Below are 17,645 nucleotides of genomic sequence, written 5' to 3'. Positions count from 1 at the left end.
AGAAATTAAGATTTAGTGCAAAAAAGGATGCTAACATAACTTGCCATGTGTCTCTGAAAAATACTATTTAGAGAGAATACTCTTTAGGTTTCAAACAAGAATGTAAGTATAAACATCTTAAAAACTCTTCAGAGAAAATACCTGCAAATTATACATAAGGGGTTAATATTCAAAATATATAAAGAACTCCTACAGCTCAACAACAAAGAAGCAAATAACCCAAAAAGAAAATGGGCAAAGAGCCTGAAAAGACATTTCTCCAAAGATGATATACAAATGGCCTAGAAGCATATGAAAAGATGCTCAACATCACTAATCATCAGGAAAATGCAAATCAAAACCACAAAGAGATGTTACTTCACAGCCATTGGGATGGCCATCATCAAAAAGACAGAAAGTATCAAGGGTCGATGAGACTGTGGAGAAATTGAACCCTTGTGCAGTGTTGGTGGGAATGTAACATGGTGCAACTGCTCTGGAAAACAGCATGAAGGTTCCTCACAAACTTAAACACAGAACTAGCAGCAATCACACTTCTGGGTATATGTATCTAAAATAATTTAAAGCGAGATTCAAAAATAAATTCGCACACGCAGTTCACATCAGCACTGTTCACAGTAGCCAAGAGGTAGAATCAATCCAAATGCCCATCAATGGATGGATGGATAAACAGAATGTGTATATACACAGCAGGGTATTATTCAGCCTTATGAAGGAAGGAAATCTGGATCCATGCAATGACCATGGATGAACCTTGAGAATATTAGGCTGAATTAAGCCAATCACACATAGAAAAAAAAAATTCAGTATGAATCCACATTTATAAAGTGGTCAAATTCAGAGAAATGAGGAGAATGGGGATTACCAGAGGCTGGGGGGAGGTGGAAAAGGAGAGCTGTCTAATGGGTATAGAGCTTCAATTGTGCAAGAAGAGAAAGTTCTAAAGAGCTGTTTCATGACAATGTGAATACACTTAACACTACTAAACTGTACACTTAGAAAAGGGTTTAAGTGGTAGATTTTGTTATGTGTTTTTTACCACAATAAAACACAAAGTGCATTTGATAAGTAACTCTTGGGATAGAATATGTCTGTGGTAACAAATTCGATGACAAACAGGTTGCTTTACTGTCCCTCATCCAATCCTTTATATGTAAAGGAGGAGGAGGGAGAAGGACAAATGGATACTGGGAAATCTCTTGCTCTATACCCCTCCCCACATAATAACTGCATATTTGAAATCATATTGCATATATCAACGACCTCTGTTTCAGACGAGAGGGCTTTTCCTGAGCATAATCTTTGTGGTTATTAAACTCTGGTTTTGCGGCTTCCTTGTCTTTGTCAACACGGTCTGGCACCAGATGGCCATGAGCTGTCTTCATTAGAACCTCAAAGTCAGAATCTGCATCATAATCTTCCAGATCATTCTTGGGCCCAAAGAGACCGGCGCCTGGGAGCCCGCCTGCCACCGTCTTGGAGAAAACCTCAGCGCACTCAATCGGCATGCTTAGGCGATAGAACATGATGTCAGCAGTGCTGTTCTGAGAGCCAAAGGACTTCTGGGTGACCTTTAAACACGGAGAACTGTCAATGGTGCCGTCTATTCTGGTTACCTAGCAAATGAAGAAGTGATAGCTTAAATTCGAATCAACACAGTCGACCTCCTGATTCTAAATGGTTTTTTTTTAAATGTTTTATTTGTTTTTGAGAGAGAGAGAGAGAGAGACAGACAGACAGACAGCATGAGGAGGGGAAGGTCAGAGAGAGAGGGAGTACAGAATCCGAAGACAGGCTCCAGGCTCTGAGCTACCTGTCAGCACAAAGCCTGATGTGGGACTCGAGCCCATGAACCATGAGATCATGACCTGAGCCGCAGTCGGATGCTTAACCGAATGAGCCACACAGGTGCCCCAGCCTCCTGATTCTAAAGATCGCTAACACACATCATGTCTTTAAAACCCCAAATACAGCCCACACTGGGCATAATTTTGTAAATGACAGGATTAAACACACAGAATGATGTGTTGCAGATAGACGCATAGCTCTGCCTTTTTAAAAAAAATTCAAGTTAGTTAACGTATAGTGTAATAATGATTTCAGGAATAGAATTTAGTGATTCATCACTTACATGACAGCCAGCGCTCACCCCAACAAGTGCCCTCCTTAATGCTCATCACCTATTTAGCCCATTCCCCCCCCCCCACTGCCCCTCTGGCAACCCTCAGTTTGTTCTCTTTATTTAAGAGTCTCTTATGGTTTGGGGCACCTGGGTGGCTTAGTTGGTTAAGCACCTGACTTCAGCTCTGGTCATGGTTTCATGGCTTATGGGCTCAAGCCCTGAGTTGGACTCTCTTCTGAGAGGTCAGGGCCTGGAGCCTGCTTTGGATTCTGTGACTCAATCTCTCTCCTTACCTCCTTCTTTTGTTCTCTGTCTCTCTCTCTCAAAAATAAACATCAAAACAAATTTTTTTTATTAAAAAAAAGAGTCTCTTATGGTTTGCCTCCCTCTCTGTTTTTATCTTATTTTTCCTTCCCTTTCCCCATGTTCATCTGTTGCTTTTAGCTCAAAAGATAGTTTGGAAAATTCAAGTTACAATTACATTCATTCAGATTGAGCCTGGTGTTGCCTATACAAAAACACAATTAATTATTGTTAATCAGTCTAATCAGGTGTTCATCAAGTACCTATAATCAGAGCCTCATGCTGTGCTCAGACTCCATTACTGTGTAACACAGTAGGGCCACCTTTTTAAGTAAGCGGCAATAATTAAACAACTGGGAATTCCCACATGTGAAGACATTCCACCCCTGGCTTTTGGCAATGGTCTGAATTTTAAAGAAAAAGCAAACCTCGATATGCTCATGGTTTGACGGGACCTGGAGAAACTGAGGAAGCCTCTTGCTTAGCCACATGGTAATATCCCTGTTTGTGTTCACAGCAAATGGTTCGTAGCCTTCTTGTAAGCCACAGATGGTAAAATATTTCAAGGTGCTGACATCCTTTCCAAAGTTCATCCTGCCCACTTGAGCCACTCCGAGGCTACAGACAGGAATGAATCCTGGGAAGAAAAAAAAACCAAAATGTTCAGCATCATTAGTATAAGAGCCTGTTTGTTTGGAATTTCCAAAAGCACTGCTCAGGAATTCTCATCTTTGGGAGAGTTGTTGGCATAAGGTAAAATAGAGCTTTGAGAGAGAGACCGCTGTTGTTAAGTATTATATGTAAGGGTCAAAAGACCAGTGTTTGCTCATGGTTTACTGAATGTGGCCCCTAGATAAGGCTCTTCTTTTACCTGGACTCCTGTGAAGAGGGGTAGGGGTCTTAGGGTGTAAAGTAATGGAAGGATGTTGCCATCACACAGCCTCTCAGCTCAGGAGTGCATAGGACTCTCTCATAGAAGGAAGGTGAGAAGGATGGAAATGCCCAAGTGGGTTTGCTCTTCGATCTAGCACAAGCACTTGAAAATGTGCAACTACCAAACATGGATGAAGCCACAGATTTCTTCACATATAACTCAAAGGAAAGAGGATTGGAAGTAACACTTTAAAAATGTTTTTAATGTTTATTTATTTTTGAGAGAGATAGTATATGAGCAGGGGAGGGGCAGAGAGAGGGAGACAAAAAATCCGAAGCAGGCTCCAGGCTCTGAGTGGTCAGCACAGACCCTGACGTGTGGCTCGAACTCACAAACTATATGGCTCGAACTCACAAACCATGAGATCATGATCTGAGCTTAAGTTAGACGCTTAACAGACTGACACACCTAGGCGTCCCTGGAAGCAAGATTTTTAAAGATTTTCATTCGCTTGTAGCTGCTTTTGATCTTTGAGGAAAACTGTGCTCCCCTTTTTTTCTGGGGTACATTACACCTAAGCATAGAAAATAGAAATAAATAAATATTCAGATGTCACTGCTAAAAATCCTACTGAAACTCCTCCATCCATCCCTTTCCCTTTGATGTCACTTCCATTATAGATTAAGCAGGGCAATCCACACCTAACCTACATAATTAAGAGATGAAATTCAAAATGTAAGTTAAAGTAAAGAAGAAACTAAATCAAAAGCACAAAAATAAGTGACAGGTAGGAAAACAAAACTATTTCATCAGCTAATCCAATGGGTGGCAAGATTAGTACATCTTCCCACTACTGAATAAAAAGGGGAAAATATATTAACATTGTTAACTGTTTCTTTGAATTCTTTGGAAACAATGGTCTTTAGCAAGGGGCTGAGGCGAACATTTTCAGGGTGGGGGCGTTGCTTAGGTACTCTTCCTTTCCTTCTATAATATTTTACACAGAAATTTAAGTAGCGTAATAAACAAGGTCACTATTGGAATGGAGACTACAGAGTAGAGGATGTAACTTACAGATCAAAGCAGCAGTGGGTCCTATGAATAAGCCAGCAACTGTCTACACTTATGACATACTCTTCTTTCCCCGTTAAAATTAGTGAATGTATAGGGGTGTCTAGGTCGCTCAGTTGGTTAAGCACCCATCTCTGGCTCAGGTCATGATCTCACAGCTCGTGAGTTCAAGCCCTGCATCAGGCCTGTGCTGACAGCTCAGAGCCTGGAGCCTGCTTCAGATTCTGCGTCTCCTTCTCTGCTACTCTGCCACTCATGCTCTATCTCTGTCTTTCTGTCTCTCACTCTCCCTCTCTCTTAAAAATAAACAAATGTTAATTTTTTAAAGTAGTGACTATAAAAGCAATATATAATCCTCAAAATAGCATGACACAATAAAAATTATATCCTATAATTCTTAATGATTTCACTCAGTTTGTATTCATCAATATATACTTAAATGGTTGTATAACAGTGTTACCAACAAGGAAGCAAGAACACATCCAGCTGTGTTCAAGGAAGTGTGAATGATGAGTTTCTGGTTAAAACTAAAGCCCACAGCTGTGTGGGCAGCTGTGACAGCTCTTAATGCATCAGTCAAGGGAAATTGTTTTAAATAAGTGTCTAGAAAGGAATCAAAGAAAAGGACTAGTTAAATACAATAGATCTGAGACAGGCTGAAATACATTTGCACAAACTGGCAAATCTAACATCCATTTGACATAAAGTAGGGTATATCAAGATAGAAACATCTCCAATTATAAATATTTCTTTCTTTCTAACTGCTTAATGTGTAGAAGGAATCCCTACCCTATAAGTGAAGTTATAAATACCTACATAGATCTCTGGGTGTTTGTTATGTTAATATCTGAACTTTTCTGTATGCTTGAAATATTTTCATTTAGTTTTAAAAAAAGTTTATTATATTCACTTTGAGACAGAGAGAGAACATGAGCAGAGGAGGGGCAGAGAGCGAGGGAGAGAGAATCCTAAGCAGGCTCTATGCTGTCAGTGTGAAGCCTGACTAGGCACATGTTCCCACAAAACGTGAGATCATGACCTGAGCCAAAATCATGAGCCAGACGCTCAACCAACTGAGCCACCAAGGAGCCCCAGGAAATACTTTCATTTAAAAAACCAAGTAAGTAGGGTTGCACACAAAGATTTATGTTCACTATGACTACATTTATGGTCAGAGAAAACTATTTGCACAATAAATTATGTTTTCCCGTGATTATGTAATACTATTTAGCTCTTGAATCTGGTTTTCAAAGTTTCATTATTAGATAGAAAAATATCCATAGTAAGTATCTTAAGAAAGAAAGATACAGCATATGATTGGTTTTTAAAGATGGAAAGGCATGGGGCACCTGGGTGGCTCAGTTGGTTGGGCATCTGACTTGGGCTCAGGTCTTGATCCCACAGTTCTGTGGGTGTGAGCCTTGTGTCAGGCTCTGCACTGACAGCTTGAGCCTGGAGCCTGCTTTGGATTCTGTGTCTCCCTCTCTCTCCATCCCTCCCCTACTCATGCTCTCTCTGTCTCTGTAAAATAATAAGTGTTAAAAAAATTTTTAAAAAGATGGGAAAGCATTAGAAGATTTTTTTTTTATTATTAAAAGAAGTTACAGAGGGGCACCTGGGTGGCTCAGTTGGTTGAGTGTCCATCTCTTGATTTTGGCTCAGGTCATGATCTCATNCTAGGATGTGTGCTGACAGTGTGGAGCCTGCTTGGGATTCTCTCTCTACCTCCTTCTCTACCCCTCCCCATCTCCTCCACCAAGATAAAGAAACTTTAACAAAAAAGTTACAAAACAGTAGGATTTTTAACACTCTTCGTTCTTTTTCTGTCTCTCACTTTAACAGATTTTCTTCAATGAATATGTAATTTACTGTAAGAACTGATAGCCTTTGTGAAAACAAACTATTCCTTTAATAAACTGGAAAACTGGCATATGCCTACATCTTCCTCATTCAGAAATGTTTAAGATTGCGTAGATAGTGTGGATGGTCCAACAACAAGGGCAGCCTGCTAAAGCTCAAGGTCTCAATGCTGGTGAGTGTGCAGTGAGTTACCGGAAATCTTGCCAATAAAATTAAACTGATACAAGATTTATGTAGAGCAACTTCATAACATGCATTACGACACTTTCAACCATTCATTTCCTTATCCAATAAATATTTATGAACGGCTACCGTGTGTCAGAAGCTGGGGATGATAGGGCACTAACAGAGAGACATCAGCCCAAAGGTTCTCCCAGCCTAATATGGTAGGAAGACAAGAAAAGGCGTTATCCCTCTTGACCCACGTATGGAGATGGGTTGCTAAGAGCAGAGAAAAAGGAGAGAGAGGAAATTCTGGTAGATTTCTTAGAGGAGTTGTTGTCTAAGATGGTCGACAGGCGTAGATACTAGGAAATAACTTAGATCAGAGAGTTTCATGTCTGAGAGACCTACATTAAAATCTTAATTCCATCACTTCTCAGCTCAGGGCCCTTTGACAAGTTACTTAAATTCTCTAAGCCTTAATCCTTTCTTTTTTTTTAAAAAATATTATGCTTTATTTATTTTTGAGAGAGAAAGAGAGAGCATGAGCAGGGGAGGGAAAGAGAGAGAGACAGGCCCAGAATCAGAAGACGGTCTTCAGGCTCTGAGCTGTCAGCACAGAGCCTGATGTGAGGCTCCAAACCCTAACTCATGAACCGTGAGATCATGACCTGAGCTGAAGTCAGACGCTTAACTGAATGAGCCACCCAAGTACCCCAGCTTTAATCGTTTCTTCTGTAACATATACGCCATAGATTACAGGGTTTTTTTTTTATTTTGTTTTTAAGTTTATTTTTAAGAGGGACAGAACGTGAGTCAGGAGGGGCAGAGAGAGGGAGATAGAGAATCCAAAGGAGGCTCCAGGCTCTGAGCTGTCAGCACACAGCCTGAAGCAGGGCTTGAACCCACAAACTGTGAGATCATGACCTGAGCTGAAGTTGGATGCTTAACCAACTGAGCCACCCAGGTGTTCCCCCCACATAGATTATAGTTTTAAAAATGAGATCCTCTGTGGACAGTGCTTAAAACATGGATGCTCCATGAACAAAATCATTGTGGAAAAAACCAAAAGGTTAAAAAAGCTAGATACCCACAGTAAGAGATTGGATAATTGTGATATAAACACAAAATTAAGTATGTGTAGGATTCATCAAAAGGAGACTATAGGGAGAGAAGAAAAACAAAAAGCAATGGTGATTCCATGTGAAGGGTAAACAGGTGTACACTGCACTATCTTGCCCTTTCCCCAGAGGCTATTTGTCAAAATATAAACCTGGCTTTAAAAAGTCAAAAGTTAGGTTTAAAATGTTTTTATATCTTGGGACAACATATATAATATTAAGATAAAACAATGGCTATGGAAATTTATTTTTCCATCTCAATGCTTTAAATGGGAAAAAATACATTAAAGCCAAATTTCTCTTGGGGTATTGGGAATATATATAGCTTTTAACCACTTTTATTACACTTCTTTGTATTTTCCAAACATTTGACAAGAATTTGTTACTTTTTAACACATGTAATTTTTCATGAGTTTATTGCAGATATACACTTGTAGGTGATATTTTTACTGCTTTACTGTTTTCGTCCCCTTGAAAGGATGTATTATGAAAGTATATCCAGAAGTAAAAAATTGGTGTATTTTTTTCTAATTTAGATGAAGTTGAACTGAATAAAAATTAAATCATACTGTGATTTCTAAAGATGGAGTTTTAATAACTTCTGTGATAAGAACTGGTATTTCTATAAATTTTATGTTTTTAAATTAGCATATATACAGCAAGAACAACAAGATGGCAAAAGAGAGTAGAGGAAAACTACAGGTACTTTTCAGTGACGTGACAAAAGGGCCAGGTCTCAGTCACTTCCAGTTGGCCAGTACTTGGCAAAGTGTGCTGTAAATAAAGGTGCAGACAATGGATGACACGGCCATGACACAATGGATGACAGTCCCTAGTAGTGACTCATGTCCCCTGAGTGTTTCTCTGATGTTCACCTCACTGAGCATTAACAACCATTTGGTGAGACAGTAATTGTTATCACTCTCTAGACAAGGCAATCAACATTTCAGCTGGAATTACCTGCTCACAACTGAGTGGCCGATAAAGCAACCCAGTTCTGACAGATCCTTAGATCCACACCTGAAGCCAGGGCCATAAATAACCAGAGAGTAGAGATAGTAGGTTTTGTGGGCCATATAGTCTCTGTTCAAACTACTCAAACCTCAGTTGATGTGCGAAAGTGACCACAGACAGTATATCAATGAATGGCTGTATTCCAATAAAACTTTATTTACAAAAACAGGTGGCAGGCTGGATCTGGCTCTCAGGCCTTGGTATGCCAAGCCCTGCTCTAAGTCACTATTCAACACTGTCCTGCATTTAGTATCAGGTCCTACCATTCAGCAAATATTTAATGAACACCTACCATGTGCCAAGAACTGTTCTTGGATGGAGACAGAGCTGTGAGCAGAATGAAAAAGAGTCTCTGACTTTCTGGAGCTTACCTTTGTGTGGGCAGAATAAGTAAATAGTTACATCTATATCTATGTATAAATATAGATTTATATAGACATAGATACAACTATGCACACATACACACATATGTATACACACATATAAAGTATATAATGTACATATAATACAACATATAATTATATGTAATGTCAGGAAATGATCATTGCAATCAAGACCGACTATTTGCCATAAATTAAAGAAGATGGGTTGATAAATGACATCACTCTTAATAACTGCCCACAGCAAAACATGATAATTAAGGTTCCGTTCTCTATTAGTTGGAAATAAGCTGAGTACACAAATATTCCAACACAATAAAACAGATGTCCACACGGTTACATATGCCAGCATGCACCTCAGCAGACGTAACATTTGGTTCTACCTTCCTATGCTTTACGTTCCCAACCTTCTATTCCAGTCACCTTAACTGACATTTTGCAACTAACAAAGCCTGACGATATCTCAGGGAAAGTTTTCTTCCTGGCCAGGGATCTTAAATTAGTACTCATGAGTCCAACTGGTTTCCTGGGGCTGTGCCAGACCCACCCTAACCATTTGTAAATCTGTTAAAACAGCAGCTACAATGTATGGTTCAAGTGCTTCCTCCAACAAAAGACAGATGGCTCCAGCAAATTTTAACTTTCTCCATTGATGAGCCTCCCTGCTCCGGAGCAGAGGTATGTGGTGAGCGTGCATGTCCAGCAAAGGCACTGGCAATCACAAGGATGTGGGGGTGTGATGCAGGCGTGAAATCTGTGGCAGGGGCCAAAATGAAAGAAGATAAAGCAGATCACAAGCATACCAGCTTGTTGTAAGAACATACGGTTTCAGATTTGAAATTTCTGGACTACAGATACAGACTCACATTTATAACCCAAAGGGCTAAAAGCAGTAAAAACGGCCAACATGACACCAAAATGAAAGTTTCAATTACTTGGTTGGAAGGAAGGATAACACTTAATAGTAGCTTAGTATATGCCAGATAATAAACACTTCTCCATTTATTATTAAATATTAACCCCAGTTTTCAGGATGAGGAAACAGATATGATGTTAAAACATCTGTCTAAGGTCCCACAGCTGGTGAAATGGAAATTGAGAATTTGAATCAAGAATGGAGGGAGGACAAAATAAAAACAGGACACACTTGCCTTAGATTTCTGAGATCTTTAGAACTGGAAAGGTCATAAACTGATCATTTCCAGTTAGAGCTTTTCATTTTAGGGAAATGAAAACAGAGACGCTATTTGCCCAATGCCATATAAGAATTGTTACTTTCAGAACTGGGTCTAAGAATCCAGAGCTTCAGACGGGAAATCTGCTGCTTCTATTCCACATTGGCTTAAAAAATGAATTAACAAATACACGAAGCATATTAACAAATACACTAAAATTCCTTAGGAAATTTACTATGTTTCAAGCTCATCGTTCAAGTGCACACTTTTGTAATACCAGCTTCGGCACAGTAGGGACACTCCATACTTTCTTCCTGGCTCTTGGTTCACTTCAGATCATCAAGATCATTAGGAATTTTATTTTTGACCCTGAATACTAATAAGTGTCCTCTTCACCAGTGTATACAATGTCACTGTTAATCAGCTGGCCAGTTTAAGCAGAGTTTGGTTTTCACTGAACTCATCAATCATTTCCTGATGAATTTTCCCAAATAATATGTGTAGAAAACACACACGTAAACTCAAAAGATAGAAATCAGACCATCTGAAATTTAACTCTAGGTAATCAAAATAAACACTCTCCTCATTTGTTAATGTAGTAGTACACAGTCAAGAATTTTATTCCTGGACAAGTCTATGGAGTTCGAGGATCTCTCTTTCCTGATTCTAGACAAAACTATGAAACCAATTATGTTAGTTCCCGACATCTTCATACTCTCGAATTTGTCTGCCACTTTATAACTGATGCCTTTATCTTCACTCCAAATATCCAGTGTTCCAACACAATTCTTTGGCTGTCTGGATGGCCCCATGGCAGTGACGTGAAGTCCTGACTTCTTCTACCCATGAGTACTGATTTTTAATTAGGGAGATGCTCGATAAGTCACTGTCCCAGGTCTGATACAGACTTGCATCTCAGGTCTGTTCAATGGCAGGTTCTGCAGAGTGACACTTGTGACAGAAAGGACTTTATGGTATGGGGAAGCCAGAAGGCTGGGATCTGGTATGGTGCAATCCTTGTACTCTTAATTTGTGTCATGTTGAAAATCTTCTAAATGAGCCACACGATTCCATTAATTGTGGTTAATCTGTTGCAGTATTTCAATTGAGCATGAAAATATTGTAGGGACAGTCTGACAGTACTATATTCTTCCTCTCTTTTTTAAAGGTGGCATGGTATCATCAGTAATGGAAAGTTTTCCTTCCCTTTTTTCCTTAGAGTTCTTTTCAATGGAAAGCCATGCAGTTATTTTAATTCCAACAATATTCTTCTGCTTTGTTCCCCTAGAAAGGAACGCCATGCAGACTCGGCACCAGGAATTCAGTTTTGCTCACCGTCCTCCCAGGTGGCAGATACAACACTGAAAGCCTCACTTCTGGATTTGATAATCATGATTACAGATGCAGACCCTGAGGGCCCTGAACTGATCTTTACTTACAGAAGAGCTGACAAGGTTGAAAAAGCTCCAGTGTGATGAGCCATTTACACAATACAAGGTAGGTACCTACAGCCGACTTCGTAAAATGCAGGCAATCTGACAAAATAACTTCTTTCACCATATGGCAAGACTTTAAATGACTCTCGTACTTGCTTTAAATTAAGGGTATATGATTAGCTCTTCAAACTATGGGTGACAAGACACTCAGTACCTAAGAGTAAATCAGCGGTGATACGAGGTGGGCAGGGGCTATGTGGGGAGGGGGCAGCGCATCAGTTTGCTGGGGCTGCCTAACAAAATAGCATGGACCAGGTGGCTTAAACAATGGTAACTGATTCTCACAAGTCCAAGATCAAGGTGTCCACAGGCTGGTTTCTCCTGAGGTCTCTCTCCTTGGCTTGTGGATGGCCACCATCCATGGCCTTTCCTCTGTGCATGGGCACCCCCAAGCATCTCTGTCTTCTTATAAGGACCAGTCATCCTGGATTAGGGCCTGACCCTTATGACCTCATCTAACCTTAATTAGTTCTTTATTGTTTTAAATATTTTTTAAACATTTAATGTTTTATTTATTTTTAAGAGAGACAGAGTGAGCCGGGGAGTGGCAGAGAGAGAGGCAGACACAGAATCCGAAGCTGCTGCAGGCTCTGACCTGTCAACACAGAGCCCAACACGAGGCTCAAACTCACAAACCATGAGATCATCACCTGAGCCGAAGTCTGATGCTTAACTGACTGAGTCACCTTGGTGCCCCTTAATTATTATTTTAATGGCCCAAATACAGTCACATTACGGGGTTAGGACCTCAACATATGAATATAGATGGGGATGGGGCATAGTTCAGTCCGTAACAGGGACACAGACGTGGTTGCACTCAGAATGCTATATTCACCAGCAGACACATCTTCTATGGAGCTATGGCTGCGGAGTCCCAAGGGACTCTGAAGGAACCCCTGGACTAGAAGAATCTGAACTCTAGGAGGAATTTCATTTAAGGAAGCATAGCTGATTTTTTACACACTCTGGGAGGTAACAAGCCCCAGCAGAAGATGTTCATTCATCTTCACAGTAGTTAAGAGTTGGCTCATACTGCACAGGTTCTTACAAATTAGTGTGGGACACACATTCTGTATCACAGAAAATTCTGTGCACCATCGACCCTATGACCTCAATGTGCCAGGTAAACATCATACCATTCCCATGTTTTCACCAATGTTCCTCTGTCTTTCTGTTTTCTTCTTTGCTTTACTGTCACTATTTTTTTTTTCAGTTTATTTATTTTGAGAGAGAGAGAGAGAGGATCAAAAGCAGGTTCCCCACTGTCAGTGCAGAGCCTGATGCAGGACTAGAACTCACGAACCGTGAGATCATGACCTGAGCCAGAGCCAAGAGTCAGACACTTAAATGTCTGAGCCACCCAGGTGCCCCTTATTTTGCTTTTCTTAATTTATATTTTTCTTTACATTTATATTTTGTGAAGGAATCTGAAGTTTATACTGTGTGACAGATAAGAGAGTGACTGAGGAGAGCCATAAACAACTACATCATAGAATGATTTAAAGGAGAGAATGCCTTTTAAGTTAGGGCATAACCATGTTCAATACCGACATAATTTTAGGGAGATCTGGTATTGTTCTAGTATAAACAAGGTTTAACTGGGAGGCTCAGGGATGAGCCCTTATTTGTCTTATTGAAATCAGTGATAGTTTTTGACCTATGGAAATTTGCCCTATGAGTGTGCTTTAAGTAATATATCCTCATAAGGCTGGTAAGAGAGCACAGAGCAAATAAAAAGTTCATTTTGCTAGGAGCTGGTATTTGAGACTAAGATTCTGATTTTTTTTTAATTAGGGCACTGGGTTAGCTCATGTGTCAACCACAAGATTTCCTTTAGCCTCTCTAGAGACCTAGAGAAAAAGCCATTGGTTAGTAGTCTTCCTAACTTCTTTCCTCTAGGCTAATAACCAGACCTCAGCCTTTGAGATTTTGCATTCTACTAGCACCAAAAAACAAGAGATAAGCCCAATCCAAAAGCTTACCTAGAAAAGGGTCTTTTCTCCCTGAGGTCTGGAGAAGCTGTAGATATTCAATGAAGGGCTCCTCACTCCCTGAGGTGGCCTCAGACTGACCCAAAGGATGGAGGGCAGGGGAAACACTGAGGGGGAAAGAACATGGCCGCTATTCCCACTACCTCATCATAACTGCAGACTGGGAGAAGAGATTCCAATGAGATATGCCTCCCCAAAAGGGCTGGTGCACCATTAGAATTCCTGTTCAGAAATCTTTTGAAGAGAATTCTCTTGTGTAGACATTATGCTGGAATGTGGACAGGGAGACCTCTCCCTGAGACAGGATTCCAGAGAAGGAAGCAACGAGAGGGACCAAGGTAACATGTAGGACACAAAGTGATCAAATATGAGGGAGTTGAAGAAGATGGAGAAATACAGAGAACAAATTGGGACTGTGGGAAATACAAAGTCATTCATTTTGCCCAGAGAACTCCCTGGTAAACATGAGGCACCATGCTCATTAAGATACAGGCCATTACTATTCCTTATACCCATAATTTCTCTGCTGTAGAAGTATAGACTCTTCATGATTACTTGTGCTGGAGATACCACCCCTCTTCACCTTATCAGGAACTTCATTTCAGTTAATACTGTCTCCCAGACTTTTACCATCAATTTCTCCCTCTCTGCTAGGTCATTCTCCAAAGCTCTATGGACATGCTCATGAATCTCTTCTTTCTTCTTTAAGAATCTCAAGTGCACAGAAGTGGAAGGTGGATTAATTACAAACTGTTGTTCTTGACACACTCTTATTGTGAACTCCTTTGCTTCTTTAGTTGTACTTTTTAAAATACTGTAACAAGTGGGGCCCCTGAGTGGCTCAGTCAGTTAGGCATCTGACTTTAGCTCAGGTCGTGATCTCACAGTTCATGGGTTTGAGCCCCATGTCAGGCTCTGTGCTGACAGCTCAGAGCCTGGAGCCTACTTCAGATTCTGTGTCTCCCTCTCTCTCTGACCCTCCCCAGCTTACACTCTATGTGCCTCTCACTCAAAAATAAATAAACATTAAAGAAATACTATAATAAGCCTCTGCTGACCTGCCACCCAATGGAAAAACTAGAGCCTTAAAAATAGACTACATCTAGCCATATTATGCTGATGCTCCCATTGCCCTGCTTCCCTCCACCTGAGGTAACCATCATCACCTGAAATCCTAAAATCAGTACTCTCTTACTTTCTTTATATGTACTTTTAAAATAGACTTTGAAAGTTTTGGTTGCTTAAAACTTTTACCAAAATGGATGTAACATGCTATATTAGTCTTGTATTCATTTCCTATTGCTTTTGTAACAAAAAGCAACAAGTTTAGTGGCTTAAAACAAAACCAATTTATTAGCCTGTATTTCTGAAGACCAGAAGTCCAAAGTGGATCTTAACTGGGTTACAAAGTGTCTGTCCACAGGGCTTGTGTTCATTCTGGGGACTCTGAACTCTGGGGGAGCATCTGTTCCCTGCCTTTTCTAGCTCCTAGAGGCTTCCTACCTTCCCTGACTCCTGGCTCTTCACTCCTTCCTCAAAGCCAGGATCTTCAAATCTCTTCACTCTTTCTCTCTTTCCTGTCCAACCCCAACTTCTGCCTCTATCTTCAAAAGACCTTCAAGTGATTACACTGGAGCCACTCAGATAACCAGGAGAATCCTCAATCTCAAGATTCTTACCTTAATAACTTCTGCAAAATCCCTTTTTCCAGGCAAGGCAATCTATTGATGGCTTTGAAGGAGTAGGACACAGATGTCTTTGCGGTGCACTGTCTTTGCCTGCCATAGTTCTCTTTGAGGACTTACTTCTTTCCTTGAAATATTCCTATTGTCATCTATGGCTACAGTTTCCCAGTTTATCCATCTACTCTCCTGCAAGTGTGCACCTGATGGTTCCGTGGCTTTGGCTACTGTGAGCAGTGTTCCTATGAACGTTCTTGTTCATGTCACTAGCTGTCACTGGGGGAACTGGAATAGAATTTCTGTGCCATGGGTATGTAAATACTCAAATTTCAGAGATGCTGTCAACCTGTTTTTTTCAGTGAGGGCACCAATGTGCACTGAGAAGAGCAATGTGAAAGAGCTCCTATGGAGAGCCAACACTTGGTACTGCATGCCATCTAAAAAATGTTTGCCAATACAATGGATATAAAATAGCATCAAATTATGGGGTTGCAGTTCCCTAACCATTCACAATAACAAACATTTCTTCAAATGTTGACTGTCCATCTGAATTTCCTCTATGAGATGTCATTCATGCCTTTTCATCCATTTTAATACATTGATTTCAGTTCTTTAGGCTTTCTTGATACTAATATTTTTTCAGTTGTTTACGTTGCATTTGGCTTCCCCTACCCCACTAAGTTGTTTTTCCATTTAATTTTTTTTATTGTTCTTTTAATGAGTTCTTAAATTTGTACAGATTTACCAGTCTTTTATTTTTTGTTTATATTTGTTTGTTCTACTCTAAAAGAAAGGTTTCCTACCCCAGAGTCTAGAAGATTTTTCTATATTTCCTATCAGGAGCTGCAAAGTTTTCCTTTTGATACTTAAGACCTCAGTCCATTTGGGGCTGGCTGTCATATATATGGTGTGAGGAAATGAACCAATCTCATCTTTTCCATCCAGATTCCATTTGTCACAATCTTTCTTTCCCCACCATGTGACATTCCACACATCACATTAGAAGGTTTTAAACAAAGGGGCACCTGGGTGGCTCGGTCAGTTGAGAGACTTAAGTTCAGGTCATAATCTAGTGATCTGTGAGTTGGAGCCCCACACTGGGCTCTGTGCTTATGGCTCAGAGCCTGGAGCCTGCTTCAGATTCTGTGTCTCCTTCTCTCTCTAATCCTCCCCCACTCATGCTCTGTCTCTCTGTCTCAAAAATAAATAAATGTCAGAATAAAATAAAATACAGTGTGCTGGTGCTCTTCTGTCATCTCTATTATACCCTATTGATTAACTTGCCTATCCCTGCACTAATACTACTCTGTCTTAATGATTATAGCTTTGCAATAAATCTGCATTTATTTTATCCATTAAAATAAATATAGTAGGACATATACCCTATCCTTGCTCTTCTTTACCATAAGTGATGTAGATGTTTACTCTTCTATATATATTTGGGAAACATCATGTCAAGCCCTATGAAAAATTTGTTGAGACTCTGATGAATGAAGCATGATGTCTGGATTGAATCTGTACATCAATTTTGTAAGAATTAATACCGTAAGGCTGTTGTCTTGTCCGTGAACACAATACAGCTCTCATTTATTAATAAATACCTTTTTAAAACTCTTTTATTGAGGTATGATTGACATATCAAAGGCTGTACATACTTAATGTACACAACTTGATGAGTTTAGAGAGAAGTATACATCTATGAAATCATCCCAATCTATGCCATAGACATATCAATTCTCTCCAAAAGCTTCCTCTTGTTCTCTTATTTTTATAGTCATCATCATCACTAATGTGTGTGTGGTGTGAGATAAGAACACTTAACATAAAATCTACCTTCTTTTCAAAATTTTAAGCATATAATTCAGGCCTTATAGTTAACTAAAGGTAGAAGCTTTCCAGGACTTCCTCATCTTGTACAAGCGAAGTCTCTATCCTTTGACTAATACTTCCGCACTTCTCCCTTTCCCCAGCCCCTGGCAGCCACCATTCCACTCTCTGCTTCTATGAATCTGAGTATTTTAGATTCATCATGTAAATGGTATCATGTAGTACTTAGGATCTGTCCATCTGTATCTGGCTTCTTTCACTTAGTATAATGTCCTCCATTATATCCATGTTGTCACAAATGGCAGAATTTACATCTTTTTTTAGGCTAAATAATACTCCACTGTATGTACATGTCACATTTTCCTTATTCATTCATCTGTCAACAGACACTTAGGTTGTTTCCTTACCTTGGCTATTATGAATAATCTTTCAATGAATGTGGGAGTGCAGAGATCTCTTTGAGATCCTAATTTAAATTCCTTTGCATAAATACCCAGAAGAGGGATTGCCAGATTACACAGTAGTTCCATTTTTAATTTTCTGAAGAACCTCCATTCGGTTTTCTAT

General features: G+C 39.9%; 1 protein-coding gene across 1 annotated transcript in view; it reads right to left on the bottom strand.

Moving 5' to 3' along the window:
- RYR2 (ryanodine receptor 2) overlaps positions 1-17,645 on the bottom strand; it is a 674,490-nt gene that overhangs the window by 229,700 nt on the left and 427,145 nt on the right. The window contains exons 32-33 of the mRNA XM_077751737.1: positions 2,854-3,062; positions 1,264-1,616 (exon numbers count right to left, since the gene is read on the bottom strand). Of these exons, the coding sequence (XP_077607863.1) occupies positions 1,264-1,616; positions 2,854-3,062 (562 nt within the window). The remainder of the gene's footprint in view (positions 1-1,263; positions 1,617-2,853; positions 3,063-17,645) is intronic.

The sequence above is a fragment of the Crocuta crocuta genome, unplaced genomic scaffold, assembly GCF_008692635.1.
Source record: "Crocuta crocuta isolate KB4526 unplaced genomic scaffold, BGI_CrCroc_1.0 scaffold59-1, whole genome shotgun sequence".
Classification (NCBI taxonomy): Eukaryota; Metazoa; Chordata; class Mammalia; order Carnivora; family Hyaenidae; genus Crocuta; species Crocuta crocuta.
This window is presented reverse-complemented; position numbering and strand designations above follow the sequence as displayed.